Below are 18,958 nucleotides of genomic sequence, written 5' to 3'. Positions count from 1 at the left end.
GCCCTGTTGTCCACCAGGATTTGGTGGGATGCTGAGAAGAAGTGGGGTCTAACCATAATGAGCACAGGCCCTGGGCTCGTGCACACCAGACCACAGCTGGTCATTAACTAGCTGTGTGGTTTTGGTAAATTAATTATTTCATCTTTCCCAGGGGATTATAAAACCAACTGCCCAGGCATTATGTAAGGACTAACAGATCATACAGGGAGGAAGTTTAGCACAGTGCCAAATCACGGTGGTAATAATAGTAAATTATTATTTTTACCTCTTTGGTGTTCCTTCATGGCCGTGTCTTTACAGACTTCCCAACTTTGGGTCATCAAAAAATTGATAGATTTGGCTTTTATAACTTTCATCCAAGTTACAATAAAAATGTTAGATGGAAACTGGACTAGGTCAAGTATGGACCACTGCAGTATTCCAGTAAGGACTCTGCAGGTCGATACCAAACCAACAAGGCATATTACTGAAATTCAGTTATTCACACAGTAAGGAAAAAAGAAGAAGCCTAACTCTTCAACCATTTCTGTATCTTGCCTACAAGAGAGTTCTTGTCAGATGCCTTGCAGTATAGTCTGTTTGTGATCTCTTTTATGAGTAAACTTGTTCGAATGCGTGAGGTAAGCCTGGCCTGACATTCCAAAAAGCTCACTCTGGCTCCTAGAAATCACGCTGTTGTCCTAGGAGCTCTCAAATCACTTGCTTAAATAATCAGTCCTAGAATTTTACCAGATATTGATGTCAAGCTTAGCAGTGTGTAGTTTTTCAAATTCCTTCTTTGGGGAGGAAAGGGCAGCTCCTTTTTGGAAAGTGATGTATTTACCCATCTTCTATTTTGTAGCACAGCTCTCAACTTTCTTGTTTTGTGAAAAGCCTGTGTGTACTATATTCTTCTTCATAATCCACTACTTCTGTTATCCTAAAGCTGGAGCAAACTTAGACACCTTTTCTCAACCAGAGGAAAAAACATAACCGTAATTCTTAGAAGCAGTGCCTGCTTGTCACAGCACATTGTCACTTGGTCTTACTCTGAGAATGGCACCAAGGCTGGCTAACTGCTTCCTTTGCTCATCATTCCATCTGTCACCCAACTCCCTCAAGCTGAACTGAGCCAGTAGTGTCGGGACAGGGGAGCAGGGTACTCCAAAGAGACAAATCCTCCTCTGCTTTCTGACAAAGCAGGGTACTGATAAGTTTACTCTCAATTACCCTTAGAGGCTTCAGTATGTATGAGAGCAAAAACAGGCCCAACCTTGGTTGCAACAAGATTGAAGAAGGGTGTGTTGAATGACATTGTTCTTCAGGTTCCTCTATGTCTAGAAAGTTGTGAGTACTAAATAGATCATGGTACTGACTATAATGTTGAGACCATTCTGGTAACTGAATACTTTCATTTATTTAAGCAAATAATATTAACTGTGTATCTATCTTTAAAACTAAGTGTTTAATGGAAAGAAAGACCAAACACTGTCACTGAATACTAAGTTGCATTCTATGGTCCTAAAGTCAGAATATATTCTTGTCTATCAAAAAAGTGAAAAAGTTAACCACTTGTAATGACAAAGCTTTGACGGAAAAGTCTGAATTTTGCATAAAGATAATTCCTTTCTGTATGAGATGAGAGAAAAAATGATGCTCTTTTAATATAACACTTATTGGAGAACAATGAATTAAAGAAAAATGGTAACAATTATGATAGGCTTACTCCATGTATATAATAGCTAAGCTAAGTCTCTGATACTTTAATTAAGAACTCAGGCCACATCATATTTATTTGTATAGCAATTGAGTTCTGTTTTGGAAGGAGAATAGGTTCTGCAATTTTGAAACCTAAATTTGGTTTGAAAACATATTTTGAATTCATTATATTCAGAAAACTAAAAATGTGTATGGTTAGCGCCCCTTGACTAGCAAAATTTATATTCATTTCAGTCTAATTTGACTAACATGATACTGGGTGCAGCAATCTCAATTATTAATTAAATATTTCAACATCAGAAAAAATAATACTTAAAATACTTTAAGACATCTATAATAGGCAAATTCATAGAAACAGAATGTAGATTAGAGGTTACCAAGGGCTCAAGGGGAAGTGAGTGGGGATGGTTTTTTTTAAAGAGGTATAGAGTTTCTATTTTGGGTGATGGAAAATTTTGGAAATAGTTAGTGGTGATAATTGTACAATACTGTGAATGTAACTAATGCCACTGAACTGTACACTTAAAAATGGTTAAATAACATTTTATATTATATATATTTTACACAGTAAATTGAAAAATATATCATTTAAGATACCAAAATAAATAAAAATGATTCAAACACTAGTAAACCTAACCAAAGTATACAGAATCTACTTGAAAAATACTATAAAGCTTTTCCGAGGAGTTTAATAAAAAACAAGAACAGTTGAAGAGATACATGTTCCTAACTGGAAAGATGGCCATTTCCCCCAAATTACTATCTAAATTTATTGGAAATTTTATCAAAGTGCCAAGCATACTTTTTAACCTGACTAAATTATTCTAAATTTTCTCTCAAAATGTAAATAGTTAAGAATAATCAAGAAAATATTGAGAAAGAATAAGGAGACAGGGCCAGAATTCTGCTACATTAAAACATGTAAATTATAATCATGAAGAATAATATTTTAGGGAAATATGCAAGGTACATTGATTTTTTTAAAAAAGCAGTGTTAAAAAAAAAAGGTATTTTTTTAATAGAATAAAATCCAGTGTCTATATATGCCAATGGATAAGATAGTCTCTATTGTATCTGAGCTTATAAATCTCCAGTATTTACTGTGTTTACATTCTATTTTCAAAATGAGAGCAGAGTGAAAATACACTTTATAACCTTCTTCTTTACTCACCTGTATCTTATAAACATTTTCCTATTTTAAAAATATTTTCTATTATATGACTTTAATAACTATAATTTTCCATTGTATAGGTATACCAGATTTTACTTAAATAAGCCAGTGTTTTGGGGAACATTTAGATGGTTTATAATTATAAATAATACTATTGATACATCCTATCCTATAACTCTTTCTGCACAGCTGCATACTTCCTTTGACTAAATGCCAGAAGTGAAATTGCTGGGTCAAGTGTTACATGCATGTTGCTATAGAAAGATTGTGATGGTTTACAATATGGTACCTAGGAGAGTGCCTCTTTTCCCAGACCTGTTTCCATACTGAGTATTAAATTTTCAAAAACTTTTTGTTAATATGATATTCAAAATTATAGAGTAGTGTTTCATTTCATTTGATTATCAATGAAGTTGAAAATTCTACAATAGTAATTGTTCACTTGTATTTATTAATTTGTATATTGTCTATTTATATTATATGCCCATTTTTTTAATTAGCAGTTTCAAACTTTTATTGATTTGTGGTAGCTATTTGTATATCAAGGATATTAACATTTATACCATATGTCAAAAATATTTTTTAGAATTTATTGTTTGCTTTTACATTTTGTTTGGTGTATCCAATTTTAAAAGAAGTAGAAATATTTCTATCTATTCCTGATTCCACAGTAGTGAATCATATCTAATAGTAGAAAATGTTCTCACTTTGCAAAAACTCATAGCAATAATGGATTTTATGCTTGAGAAAATCATGCATGTAACTTACAACCATCTAAGATGAATGTTTTACTACTTTGACTTTAAATTACTTTTTCCTTATTCTTCAACAATTTCCATACATCTGGAAGCTCTATCTTGTTGATTATACTTGAAAGCAGTAAGCAGTACAATAGAAATCTAATTTTCTGAATATAAAGGTTCCCCTGGTTGATCTATAAGGTCAGTAGATTTCTCATGTTAGACCCTTTTCAAAACCTTAAATCTTGAGTTCAGAGTCCTCACTTAAATCTTGACAGTTGCTTTCAGGCCCATCAACACAATAATAAACACATTTCTTCTCTTTCAAGCTATAGAATCATATTCTCTTTATATCTGTTAACATACTTTTTCAAAAGAAAAGAACTTTGTTTCAGAAAAAAAAACAAACCTCTTTTTTATTTAGTTCTACTGGGACAGTAAGAACAAAAAGACTTCCAACTTAATGGTATATCTTAACTCCCCAAGGATGAGGGAAAAAAATAGAACTGAGGAACTGAAGTGGAAATGGGCAATATAAAAAAAAATCCCTCTTAGATGAAGTTAAGGGGCTTTTATAGCGCATACCATGGCTCTATTTCACAGCTACTGCAGAAGTTTTAGAGCCAGTCCCTGCTCATTTAGGATGCCTCAGGGTTCCATTTTAGATGTCATTAAGAGTAACAGTTGAAGCATTTTACTTGTCAGTCTTTGTCAATTCAATAACATTTTTCACAATCATGTTAATTCAATCAGTGTTGCAATGAGATAAAATAATTATTTCTTAATAGCTATTATTACTATCCTTGGTGAGAGAGATTATTAATTTATCCCCAGGTGATCAATTAGCCATATGTACAGGGATAAACCTAATCAACAAAAGTTCGATGTTATTATTACTCATATATATAAAAAGGTTTACTCCTCAGTATATTCTATATGGCAAGACTTTTCTCTAACATTGGTAGTAGATGAGCATACTTTAGCCTGTTTTATTGCAAGCTTTGGCATGTATACTCTTAAAAAAGGGCACTTGACAAGCCAGCATTCAGTAGGCACTACGGCCACCAAAATCTTTTCTGCAGTCACCAGATGGGCTCTACACATGCTCAGATAGCTATCTCTTCTAATACTTTCAATAGGTTCTCCTACTTGTGACTTTATAGTGTCAACAGAAAGGCTTTCTTGAAAAAAAGAAAACCCCACAAAATGGAATGAAATTATATACACTCAATTTTATTTATTTTAATATATAAAAAATTAAAACAACAAACTCATGTAATTCTGTTTCAATGTCTAATCCTTCCTGACTAAGCAGTTTATAAAACATTTAGCTGGATGTGGCTGTGAGTCCTTTTTAAGAAGTGGGGTGGGATAGAGGGACGAATAGAAAGAAAAGACAGAAACCCAGGATTTTAGACATCTGATTCTATTTGGCTGATAAGACAAGACAGGACCTAGGGATCTTTTAGCTTGGGGAAAAGTACTATGGCCTCACTCTCCTTTTATGTACATCTACACATACTCACATCCTTCTTCCCACCATTTCTAAATGATCCCAAGGAAAACACATACACAATGATAAAAGCATTTGGAAGACTGCTTCTTTGCTATCTTGGGCTTTGTTCCCACATCGCTAAGTAGAATTTTATCCATTTGAGCTGGAGTAGACCTTATAAAAGAAGTCCTTTACCCAAGAGGGGGCAATCTAGCATGCCGTTCCCTCTCCTTCACCCTAATAACATCTACTCATCCCTTAGGTCCTTACCTGTGTCTGGGAGCCTTCCCTACTTTGTAGGCTGGGCTGAATGCCTTTTTGATTTGCTGTTTAAATACCATATCCTTCTTATGAAATCTCAACACACTTGTAGTATTTGTTCAATATCTTCTTCCATACTATATTGTAAGCCCCAAGGGGCTGAGTACTATATCTGTCTTGTTCACTTCTATATCTCCAATTCTTAAAACAATAACTGGTGCATAATGTATTCTCAATAAATATTTGATGAATGAGGATTAAGTAAACTAATATATGTAAAGTGCTCAGTTTAATTCCTGGTATATAGAGGTGCCCAATACATGTTAGTTACTAGTATATGAACCATCACACAGATCTGTGCAGTACCAAACCCTAAACATGTTGAGCTTCATTGGTAGACTTTTTGAAAGAATGTGTACTGCCCATAATACTCAGAATGACATTTCTGCAGGCTCCCAGTTCTCTTCTGTTAAATGCAGTTGCGTCAGTAAGCAGGGATCAATAACCCCTGGCTTCCTAAAAAGACAAAACAATTTTAGCTTGGATAAGACCAGAAAAAAGGATCCCCACTACCACTACAAGACACTCTACCTGACCTTCTCCCTCTCCAACTTCCCATGGTTCTCTGAAGCTCTGCTCTTGAGCATCTCATTACTACAGCTTTTAGGCTAAATTATAGCATTCTATTTTTAGTTGTTTCTCAGAATATATGGTATGATCTGCAGTGTGTCTAAATGCTGTAATAATGAGCCATCATGCAATCAAATTCCATAGTTATATTTAACTTGATTCCTTGCATTGAAGCTGAGCCTTCTCTATTCATTGTATTTGTGTTTGCTTTCAAACCAAACAGGAATGTAGTCTGAACTGGACCAGAAGTTGTGGGGTTTCCCTGAGGTGTTTTCATACCTCAACCCCTATTTTTTTGCTGGAGGGGATGAAGCTGACCACACTTTAGTTTTAAACACTCCCTAGTGCTTCCAAAGAGAATAGCTGTGAAACCACTAAATGATACCTTATATTCTTGTATTTTCAATTGAGAATTTAGTTTGGTTCAAACTTACCTTAAGTGTCACCCTTGTGCCTGGCTAGTTTGTACTTTATTCTGTAGGAAATGGTGTCGGGGAGACTCTGAACTCTGTGAGCAGGTAGATTATCAAATATGTTCTAAGAAGGTGAATTCAGCAGCAGTGTGAAAAGACAGGTTGAGGGAGTGGAGAAAGACAGAAAGAAGGCAGGTGGGTTAGGAAGGTATGGCAGTTCTCCAGTAGTGGAGTTCTAAGGGCCAGAATCAGAGGATAGATGGAGAGGATGGAGCCCCAAGACCAGAAGAGTGGAGGTGAGGATGGAGCCCCAGGACGAGAGGAGAGGTGAGGATGGAGCCCCAGGAGCAAGGAAGAGGTGGTGAGGATGGAGCCCCAGGACCAGGGGAGAGGTGGTGAAAATGGAGCCCCAGGACCAGAGGGGAGGTGGTGAGGATGGAGCCCCAGGACCAGGGGAGAGGTGGTGAGGATGGAGCCCCAGGACCAGAGGAGAGGTGGTGAGGATGGAGCTCCAGGACCAGAGGGGAGGTGGTGAGGATGGAGCCCCAGGACCAGAGGAGAGGTGGTGAGGGTGGAGCCCCAGGACTAGAAGGCTAGAGGTGAGGATGGGAGGAGGACACAAATTCAAGAGTTACTTCAAAAACAGAATAAGATGACTTTGCAACATGAAGAATGCAAGGGATGAGAAACAGATTTTGACCCTGGATACCTGGGAACCTGGTTGTATCAATACTAAATATGGGGTAAATAGGGGAAAGATAAAGTTTATGGGGGAAACTTATCTTTGGAACAAACTGAATTTGAGGTGATAGCAAGACACAGGCTACTGGAAATGTGAGCTGGAGTTCAAGAACAATGTTAGGACTGCCTCACAAGTACAGTGACCGTGTTGTCATTCCTTTGGATGGACTGGTTCCTTTTGTCCCTCCATAAATGGCACATGCTTTAAAGTCATAGTCAATTTTTCCTTTAGAAGGTAGAATATTACAAATAAGAGCCTCTGACTTTGTCCTGAAGTAGTCTCGGGCATTGCAATTTATCAGTCACCACCTTTGACCCTCTATAATAGATGCTTTATATGGCTTTTCTATTTAAATCATAGAATTTTTGGCCATTTTAGAAAGTAAATAATAGGTTCCCATGGTTAAGGACCAAGAAAGTATGAGGGAGTTGGCCAAGTTTATACAGCCAGTTATCCGTGTCCTTGTCCCTGGCCCTCTGCATCCCCACTGGAGCAGGTTTCCAGACCCTGCACGTGGGGAACACCAGGTAACTTACTGTCTCCTGTTCTATCTCTGCAGTACAGCTTGTTACTGTGCATTCAGAATTGTTCTTTAAAAACATTTTGTATGCCTTCGGTATCTTAGTTATATACTGTTAATTCCTTCTGAAGTTCTGAACGTTAAAAATTTTTGCTTTTCTTCCCTACTTTCTTGAAAGTCTAAATATAGTCACTTTATGGTCACTTCTACCAACAATGTTCTCGATGTTTGTAACCAGTCTATAGTGTCTACTCATATACAGCATAACCAGTCTCTTCTTCCCCCAAAAATGTTTTTTCATGGCAATAGTTTTAAGCATAGCATGGATTGCTAACTGAACGGGATTGTTGCATAAAACGTTATGTGGTGTCAACCTTCATGGGGTCCTTTAGCGACACGAACTGATCTTTTACCTTTCATGCTACTTGTCCATCACCAGCCTCTTCTGTGAAGGACAATGAATTGCTTTCTTAGGATTGATGAGGAGTCAGTGCAAGTCGGGAGAACAAATAATACACAAACAAGATCCTGTTTATAGCATTAACAGTGCATCATTCAAAGCTGTAATAACCAAGGCTTATGCTATTGGTGATCCCCAGTAGAGTACAGTTTAATTAAGTGGTCTACGAGATGACTTCCCTTAACACTGTAGAAATGAATCTTTCTATTTTTGGCTTGTTCCTTTTCCTACTGTATAGATGCCTTGAACCTCCGAAACCGACAGGTCATCTGCGTCACTCTCAAAGTCCTACAGCATCTGGTTGTGTCAGCTGAGATGGTGGGTGAAGCTCTGGTGCCCTATTACCGTCAAATCCTCCCCATCCTGAACATCTTTAAGAATATGAATGGTGAGTTATCCCAGAAGTCAAAATGTCTTTTAAGCACTAAAAAAGGGAGTGGTTTGAGGTAGCGTTAATTAGCAACACATTTAGGATTTATTATTACATATAAACCAAGATCCATTCGGAGATCTAAATAGCATAACTCCTACCTCTTCTCCTGCTACTCCCTAGGGAAATAGTAAAATTAACAATTTTATTTATTACTCCTCACATGTACAGCTTACTTACTCAGTACAGAAGCACTGAAACAGTTCTATAATCTTCCAATAATAAAATTGTAAAGTTTTTTTAACAGTCTTTTGAATATGTTAGTAGGTTTTGAGTTTGTCCTTTCTCTTGATAGTAATTCTGCCTTTAGGTATTTCCTGTTAAAATTACAGTCAGTTTTTATAATTGATTTAAGTGGAATTTTTAAAGCAATATTATTAAAATCTGGTACAGGCGGTTTGGAGAGTTTTAATATAAGTTCTCCTATTTCTATTTAAAAAAAGAAAAATAGATGATTCGTAGTTACTTAGCTGATGGTGTGTACTGATTAAATATATATGTGCTGACGTATTTATTTTTTAAAATAGTATTCTATAAGGTTTGGAAAGCACTGATGCACTCAAGTGAATCTGCTTCACCCAAAGGTATTAGCAAGTTGTGGTGATCTCCTGGCAGGCAGTGGATGTACATCTGTTCATTGACACTGTGATTTTCCTTTTGTACCTCTTGAAACGATGTGAATCTAATTTTCTTTTATGTTGCTAACTTTGAAGTTCCATACTTCTCATATGCACAGTGTAAGTCAACATTTGAAGTTAATTTCTGACAGCCATGTAAGTAAGTTAGTAATTTAGTGGAACAGTGCATGAAAATTTTGCAACATGATCTGCTTATTGTACAGACAAGAAAAAAATCAAACTAAAAACTGAACATATGACAGCTTCAATCACAAAGAAGTCCTTTTTTTGGAATCATTATTTTTCATATATTTCCTAAATTGCTATTAAAAGTGTCCCTAATCAGGCAGACTATTCAGGAAATCATGGGATCATCAGAGTCTTTAGCTGTCTTTCAGGAGTAGGGCCTACTTATATGTTTAATATTAAACATTTTTAGTAAAAAGGACTTCAACTGGGGTTATGGGAGCTTAAGAATGTTCATAATGGAATGAGTTGATATCCATTCCAAAATATCTAAACACTACAGAGTTAATGTGGTCATTTAGATGAGATGGTCACTCTTTCAGGAAAGTAAAAACTGGGTGTTAGTAATTCAGTCTTTTATGATCTAAACTGAAAGTTTTAGTAACAGCATTTCTACTTTGTGGAAAATACTTGCTTAAATATTCTTGATTCATAATTCATATTTTTACTGCATAGCGGCATCAAATAAGAGATAGATATAAAGACAAGAATGCTAGAGATAAAGACAGAAATGGAAGAATCAGGGAACACTCACCCCCAGAAATCTCAGTTATAGTTAACACTTTTGAAGTGTGTGATTCACAAATGTTTCCTCAATAATCCTCACAGAAACCTATGATGTATGTACAATTACTATTTCCATTTTTTAGCTGCAAAAGTTGCCTCTCTGTAACTCTTCCCCTCCATAAACATTTGCTTCTGTACTTGCCTCTCATGGAAGATGAGTGCCAGCATCCCCCTCCCTTGCTTGAGTAGGAGTAGGGGTCACCATGCGCGTTAATGCTCTCCTTGTCCTACAGTGGGATCCGGAACTTAAATCTAAGCAACATTTTGTATCTTTGTATAAAATAAGAAAGACAGTGATATTCAAAAGATGATTAGAATCTCCCTCATCCTCAAGGAACCCTGTAAAGAAGAATAAGCACAGCTGCCACTAAGACAGATAAATCTCTTGGGAGCTCTAGACTATTAAACAAAAGCAATTGGTTTCTACATATTCCTCATTATATTACTTATTTAATTCTTTAACTTACAAATGTTCATATGCTTCACAAAAGCAGTGACTGGGTTTAGGAATACATCTCCTGTTTATTTACAGTTTATATCATGGCCTTAATTGGTCCCACACCTAGCTGATTATTTTGGAACATTTCTAAATGCATGCACCAGGAATTCTACATTCAACTATTTTTCTGGTTAATATCTTTCTGACATTTGAGCGGAAAAACTATTAGCTTCAGCTTCATTTTCTACTTATCTTAGAAACCTGTCAGTACAATGCCAGAATGCAGTTTGCTGTATTTCCAGAGGGTCATCTTACATAATTGGAGCATTCTAGCTCTAAAACTTAAAACTATTCTTCAAAGTGGCTGTTACCACAAATCCAGTTCTACCAGTAGAAGCTTATCATAGGATTTCCAATTACAATACTATTTTCAGTCTAAAACTAATTTAGCTTTAATAGTATTTTAATAAACCTTGCTTCATGATTATATTTTATTCATATTCACAGAACCATATATACATTTTTATTTAAGCAGGTGTCTTTAGTAACAGATGTATTTAGTTACAATTAAAAATAAATTAGAAATTACAGCATGTAGCATTAGAAAAAATATTTCATCCTTAATTTCAATGTATCTGAGAATAATTTCATTTTCTGTTTCCTTTTTCCCTACTTTCATGTAATCAATGTCTTGTTAAATTCATATTCAAAGATATATTTTTCCAGTCCCACAACAATATATTTTTGAGAGTGAGACCCAATATAAATGACCAAAAGAATGAAAGAGAGAATATTCCTTCAAATATAATGACCTTATCCTTCTGTTAATGTTCCCTTGAAGCACAAGCTTTAGCATAATTCTACTGCCTGCTCCTTTTTGCAATTTCTGTCCTATTTTAATGTCAGCTGGACTTTCTCTGAAATGATCAGAGGGGCTGAGTAGCTAGCGAATGCACAACCATGTCAGCAGTCTTCCCAGGGGACCAGTGGGAACTAGGTAGACCAGGGAGGAGCACATGACACTGGTAGCACCAACCTGTGTCCCCATCCACACTTCTACAGGTAATGAAACTTACCACCAGCCCCACAAGATCAGTCCTGGTCTAGGAGAAAGAGTGGCTTTGTATTTCTATCTATAAATAACATACTTTCACAGGTTTTAATTAGGCTATAGTTAAAACAACAACAGACAAATCGGTGAATTGCAATGTGGAATAAAGAGTAATATTTGGGAGCTGAAGAGATGTGACCTTAGGCAAATCATGTGACTTCTCTGAACTTAAATTTCTTCATCTGCACAAAATATTTATAATAATGTCTTTTTCATAACATTGGCAAAACAATTTGAGATAATGTACACCCCTTCATGTGGGGCCTGGCCTTGACTGAATATTAAATGAGATAGTCATTATTATTATACAACATTATATACACATACAATGTTATCCCTGTATGATATTATATACAAATATAGCAATACTGTATAAATTAGTATGTAGCAGCTTGAAGAGGTAATTTAATGTATTGTATCCCCTGGTCACTTCTGTGAGCCTGTGAGTGAGGCATGACCTCCGGGTTTCCCCAGCGGCTGCAGTCCCTTTGCTTCAAAGGACTCACCTTGCCTCTGACTACCAAATGCCAGGTGGGTGGCCAAATAAAGTAAGGACAATGGGATTCATTCAAGGATAACTGGTTTTCAAATCCATCCCTTCCTGGCAAGCTCAAACATGTGAGTGCGGTTTGGGGGAAGGTCATTATCTTAAAAAGAGAAGCTGAGTGTGACAAACCAGGATCAGGGTCCTCTTTGGAAGATCCAAGCTAGTATCTAAGCTTGAACTTGTTTTCTTTAATTCTAAACAGTGAATTTTGGATATCTAAGACATGCTGTCTTTCCAGTGACTGCTGTGGGGTGAAAGAGAAAGAGGAGTTTCTATAACGACAATTTCTTCTTTCTTGTGTTCTTTCACAAATGTTATTAAAGGTTACAGAAAATTAAGACAATAGGAATGCTCAATTTATAGCTTTCAGAGATGAAAGTACAAAATTAATGATGCAGTGTATTGCATTTGAGAAGCATGAGCCAATAAATGGCATTAAAACATTTACAGCTAAAATATGGGGCTCTGCCAGCAGATTAAGGCTATCAAACAACCGTGTTTTTTGGAGGCAATCCTTATTTTGGTACTTTTGTTTCTAATTGCACCAGCGGTCCTGAAACAACCTCTAAGGGATACAGTTCATAGACTCCAGTTATCAGCAGCTCTAAGAGTACATTAACTTTATGTCACAGAATATGCAAAAGTAAATGTAATAATGAAATAACATGTTCCCAAGTGTGTGAAATCAAATAGTCTTTGATTTATCTAGGGTACTTCTAAGATGTATGCCATAGACTAATAGAAGTCCATGAAAAGAGATTTAAAATTTCCAATTCGAATTCAGACACATTAAATAACACAGGAAATGAGAATGCATTAAATTTGCCAAATTTTGGAAAGTTTGTACCAGGTCTTTCGCCCTGAAATTTAAGTAGTTTCTAAAAAATAGAAACAACTGTTTTCTACTGATAGTCTTTTAAAACAACTTCTAAGGAGAGCCTAAGAATTCTCAGTCAACCTGCTTCAGACCCTTTTTAGATATTTTTGTGGGTTCTATGGTACGTATTTTCATGGTCCTTTAAACTGTTGATGAACTTTTGAGAGCTGATTGTTCACCAAAAATGTCTTTAGTTCTTATGTCTTATAATTGACTTGTATAAAGTTTATTTCACAGAGCTTTTAATTTAATTTTGAAATTAAGGTTTATTCCCCCATGGAGTTCTATACAATTTTTAGTATGATTTAAAAATTTGCTTCAAAGCTCCTTTGGAATCCTTAGGCTTATTAGATTTGAAAGTCTTTGAAAGTCCTAAGTTTATTGAGGAAAGTGTTAGAATACTACTCCAGAATTCCTGAAAGTTAGATTTGGAATGATCATGTATCTATCTAATCTCTTCTGAACTCTTCTTCCACTCAGATATAACTAGTTGGTCTGAAAAGAATCCTAGGATCTTAACCAAGCTGGCAGATCCATGTAGGTGCCCTTTGATCTGCACCTCTCTCCACATTTACTAAATATCAGACTATTGGTTTCATAGCCAAAGTGTGTTGGGATTTCTTTTTTCTGTGAGGACTGTAGCACACTGAGAAGAATTAGGTGCTTGATACGTGTTTGTGTGGAATTTATTCACTATCCCAGTCTGCATGACCAATACTTATTTATTCAGTCTTGTCCTAAAGAGCCTCACTATTTCATGAGGTAGCCCATCCTACATCCAAAGAGAAAATCACTTCCTACAGTGAATGAAATATATGCCAAATATTTCTATCTGGCTTATCTCTCTAGTCTAAACCACACAGAATAATACCTAGTCCCTTTTCCAAATAACAGGCCCTCAAAAAATTATATAAAACTTTCCTACCCCTTCAATCTTCACTTCTCCAAGATCAATGTCCCTTCTTCCAAGCATTCTTTATAAGCAGAGATTTCAGAGCCTTGAAAATCTTAGGGGTTGGAGATGGTAGACCCATGTACCTGTAAACACTGACGGCTCTGCAGTGATCCAAGAGAGCAGCCCCAAGGGACAGATGGTCCTGGGAAAAGCCAAGGCTTCTGTGACCTCATTTGATGCACCTTATATGTGGTCAGCCCATAAAATGACCATCTTACTACTGTGAAATCTTACCATTATGTTGGGGTCAGGTGCATACTTTAAATTGCCTCTATCTGCTCTTTTCTGTAGACCCTCATGATTGCATCTGCCCAGAGGAAAAATTATTCTCAGAGTTGTCTATCTATATATAGAAACACATGACCTGGTAGGATGATGACCAAGGGAATCAGAATCTAGTTCTGAAGGCTGTTTATTAGTTTCATAGGGCCACTGTAATAAATTACCACAAACTGGGCAGCTTAAACAACAGAAATTTACTGTCTCACAGTTCTGGAGTCCAGAAGTCCAAAACCAAGGTGTCAGCAGAGCCGTGCTCTCCAGTCTTTAAGGAAGAATCCGTTCTCCACCTTTCTCCTAGCTTCTGGTGGGTCCAGCACTCCTTGGCTTGTAGATGCATCACTTCACTGGCTGCCTCCGTCTCCACATGACAGTTTTCCCTGTGTGTCTGTCTTTGTGTCTCTTCTCTTCTATTAAGATACTTGTCCTTGTCGGGTTTGGATCAGGTACCCGCCCTACTCCAGCATGACCTCATCTTAACTTTACTAATTATGTCGGCAATGACCCTATTTCCAAATAATCCCACATTTGGAGGTTCCAGAAAGGGCTTGAATTTGGGGGGGATGCTATTCAACTTGGGGCAGACCATGTAACTCTTTCCCAAGGCGTGTGGAGGTGCGGCCCCATGCTTGATGAGTAAAGTTGGAGGTTTCGCGTGCCTTCCATTCCCTCACATCTCCATCACTGAACGAGGACTGGCTGCACAAAGCCTGATGAGAATTCCCCCTGTTAATAACAAGGAACACTTCTCTTCCTTTCCCCTTCATCAGGAAGGGGGTGTTCAGTTAAGAAAGGAAAAGGATCTAGGTAAGTTTGGAGTAGAGGGGATAGCAGGAGATTTTTTTTTCCTTCGATAATGTTGCAAACTGACAAAGAGAGGTGAGCGAATGCTTTCGCAGCTCTGGGCGCTGCCCGGGATATCCCAGACTCCCAAGGGCATGCTGCCACCCGCCTTCCAGAGGACCCCAGGCACCCACTCAGGGTGGCAGACTGCACTGCCTGTGCCTGTCCCTGCCCAACCAGCTGGGCAAGAGGGTCAGGCCACTCTGTACCTGAATGGGGTTTGGATCAATAAATAGGGGTTCAGCTGGTGAACCAGGACAAGTAGGACAATGTGTGGGAAAACAAGAGATGGGAGAGTGTTTAAGAGCAAAGTTTCTGTGTCAGGGTTGCTTGGGTTTGAATCCTGGCTCAGGGTTTGTGACCTTGGACTGGTTACATAACTACTCTGCGCCTTAATCTTCATTTGAAAAGCAAGTTGTGGATGAAAAACTGCTCATTGACCTGCAGAGAACTGCAGGAGGTCGTTTTGTAGGAGTGTGGGCAGCATGAGGGTAAGGGGAATAGATGACGAAATGTGAGTGAAATTGCTTTACAGATTAGCAGGTGTTACAAGTCTGTCACCTGCATCACGAGGTTGTGGAGAAAACTATATGTATGTAGTTTTGTGTTCCTTCAAAGAAAGTTAAGTGACATCTATTAGAATTAATATGATAATTTAGTAAGGTGATTAGATGCAAAATAAACGTTCAAGAATCAATTTTTTTTTTTAACATGCCAGCAGTCAGAAAAACAATGCATTGTTTTCTAGATGCTAATAGTTCCTACTTGCAGAAATATTCCATCAGAGATAAACTTTTACTGTTCAGCTCTCCCTCCCCTGGAAGATAGTTTTAGTTCCTTCTTTGGATTTCCTAATTCATTTCAGAAGAGGGCAGAAGTATTTACCTAATCAAATGGCTTTACTTTGGTAAACCAGAAGTTTACGAAGAATTGCCTGCCCTGATGTACTATTGAAAACCCAGCCTCTTTCCAAGACAGACACTGCTTTCAGTTTCTCAATAGCTTTTATATTCGCAGTTTCTTTTTATGAATCTTTCCAAATCTGAGTGTTCAAGTTTCATCCTGGGTGTCCCAGGTTCACTTGCATTTGCTACATCATTCTGGTTTTACCACTGCTCCCACCGTGTGTAACTTCACCTAAAGGGATCAGACTGTCAGAAGAACTCTGAACTGCAGACAAATTCTCGGCCCAGGCACATCTTGATAGTCCCGGACCAAAGGCAAGTTTGATGGATCGAATTTGCATAGTTAATCATAAAAAAATCAATTTCCATTATGGAAAGAAAAGCTTGACCTGCTAGTTGGAATGGGCCACATGGCCTACACCCTGATTCTTGACCTTGAGGGACCATCCTAAAACCAGTCCAAAGACTCTCAGGAAACAGCACCAGAAGCAAACCCAAACATCACGTCCTCCCAGGAACCTCCCCTGATCCCCCTCTGATTTGTAGAATGGAGTCCCTCTTCTGTAGGTCTTTCCAAAATCTCTCATGCTGGGTAGATTCTATTTCCTGGGTTTATCGCCTCAACTAGCCCGGGGTGGGCTGGGGCAGATGCAGGGAGAGAGTGGGGACAACTGGCCATTTCTTAATCTGTCTGCTAAGCTATGTTTGCAATGTGTGTTTTGTCACCCCTCGCACCCCCTCTGAGGTACTCCACAGAGGATCCACAGACAAAGTGATTTGATCCCAGCTGCTTCCCAGTCCTAGGCCACTGGCATCGTCACTGCTCACTGGAAACTGGCACTTTTCTGAGTAGGAGACTTCTACCAGCTCAGCTAAGGCTTTTGAGATATGCCTCCAGAAATCTGTATAATATGCTTTAATGTATTTAAAGGCTCAAGGTGGGTCCCAAATGTGGATATTAGCCCAAGAGAAAAGTGTTCTTTTCTGTTTATGCAACAGAAAGTTTTACTTAATCTGACCAAGAAAGCATACAGTGATTTCTAAAGCTTTAATTTAAGGAGGCTCCTATATTCAGCCAGATCATAATTTGTACTTTTAAAATCACCTAAAATATCACCTATTCTGGATTTGCTGATAATTAAGGTCTCATTCTCATTTTCCTTTGTATGCAAATCTTTCAGGAGCACCAGTAAATGACTTTTTAGAGGTCTCTATGTGGACGTTGCAGAGAAAATAAGAATGTCACCAGTGTAATTGTTGTGTTGAATAGTCGCTATTCATGACATAATTAAAAGGCAAGTTTAAAAGAGGGTTGGAGACAAAAAAATGAGCTTTATTCAGTGGGGGAGCCTTGCCCTGACACTGCATAAAACTTAGCAGGGGCCTTCATGGTTCCACTCACGCATGGGATCCTCCGGCATTGTGAGTCACACACACAATTCAGTGCTTAGAATCCCTTCTTTAACAGATTGACCAGAACTCTAAACTTGATCTACCCTCAAGTATTCTCCCCTCTCCCAGCTCGGATCTGATTCAGGCTGGACGCTGGCAGTGGGAAAAGGGGGTGTGGTGGCTTCCCCCCTCTTTTTCTGCCCTGTGCGTTGGCCCCCGGCCTTGGCTACCCACGGGGTGGTCAGGGTGGGGGAGGTGGGCTGAGGAGAGAAGAAGCTCCTGCTGACTCACGATGTCCTGAGCTCGCTCTCCCACCCCGGACACGACTCTCTCATCTGGATGCTCGCTTGTGACCCCTCCCTCCGCCGCTAGACATCCTGCATTCGCCCCAGCTTGCAGTGCTCAGGGCCCCGCCACCCTCCCAGGAAGCCGCGTCATCCAGTGTGGAGATGGCCCCGCACCGGCACTCCCTCCCATGCGGAGAGCACGCTCCTCACACTGGGCGCCGGAGACTCTGGAGCTCATGCGCTCCAGTCCCGCTTCGCGGGCTCCATCAGCTTCTCAACTGTGAGGAAGACCCGCGTCTTCGTGTCGCCCATGAAGGGGCCATGGGCACCTTAGAGCACCCAGGGCTCTCCAGACGGCACCTCCGGCAGGGTGGGGTTGGCCCAGAGCACAGCGACAGCGCCCCTTAGAGAAATCTCGCCGTCTTCTCACTCCGTGTCTCTCTTTAAAAGCCTGATCTGTCCGGTTGTGGAACTGGTCCTCTGAAAGCCCTCAGTCCCGCCGCTGCTGAAGCGCTGGCCTCACACCCCATGTTCCCACAGTTCCCTTCTCAACCCCACACTACACTGGCTTCCGTTTACTTGAGCCAAACACAAAACTATAGGAGGCATTTTCCACTTAGTATGAAATCAGCTTTCCATTTTTATTGTCCTCCTCAAAAATCTATACTTTTCACATTGACAGGAAGAAATGTATATAGCTCAGCATAAGCTTAACCATCAGTGAAGGAGGAATTGAACAATACAATAGACATATTTCCTTAGAAAAACTGCAAATATTACTGATATTTCTTTGCTTGCCTGCTTTCTGTATTATATCCTCATGCACATCTTGAATTAATGTTCCAAGTAATAAAGAAAAAAGTAATGATGGCAGTGTTATTATGAGTAAGTTCTCTTTGGATCCTTCCAAGATTAATTTACTTTCTTTTCCCTAAAACACAGTACTTTAATATGAGCTTTTTGTGAGCCTATTTATATCCATTTTGAGATAGCAATGAACAAAAAATGACTCTCCTTTCAATGACTTTTAGATTTTGCATACCTATTACAAACCTACCTTTACTTCCCCCAAATGAGCCCTATATTTTTTTCTTAAAACTTATCTCTTGAGCCTTGAAGTTATCTTTATCACAAACTAAAAAGCAAATTAATGATATAATAGTTAAAATTTAAAAGCAATAATTGGGCCATAATAACAGGATTATTGCCCAGTAATTTTCCCACTATTTCAAGCTTTGTTTTTACCCAAGAAAGTTGGATATTTATTTATACACATAAAGGGTTTTGAGGAGTTCGTAGGTCTTGTAACACAAATCATTGATTATTATCTGTG

At 38.4% G+C, this 18,958-nt stretch overlaps 1 protein-coding gene across 1 annotated transcript in view; it reads left to right on the top strand.

Moving 5' to 3' along the window:
• PACRG (parkin coregulated) overlaps positions 1–18,958 on the top strand; it is a 526,594-nt gene that overhangs the window by 306,858 nt on the left and 200,778 nt on the right. Inside the window, exon 4 of the mRNA XM_007186085.2 lies at positions 8,369–8,518. Coding sequence (XP_007186147.1) covers positions 8,369–8,518 — 150 coding nt within the window. The remainder of the gene's footprint in view (positions 1–8,368; positions 8,519–18,958) is intronic.

Source organism: Balaenoptera acutorostrata, chromosome 14 (genome assembly GCF_949987535.1).
Source record: "Balaenoptera acutorostrata chromosome 14, mBalAcu1.1, whole genome shotgun sequence".
NCBI lineage: Eukaryota > Metazoa > Chordata > Mammalia > Artiodactyla > Balaenopteridae > Balaenoptera > Balaenoptera acutorostrata.
The sequence above is the reverse complement of the archived record's forward strand: the minus strand, read 5'-3'. Positions and strand labels throughout refer to the sequence as shown.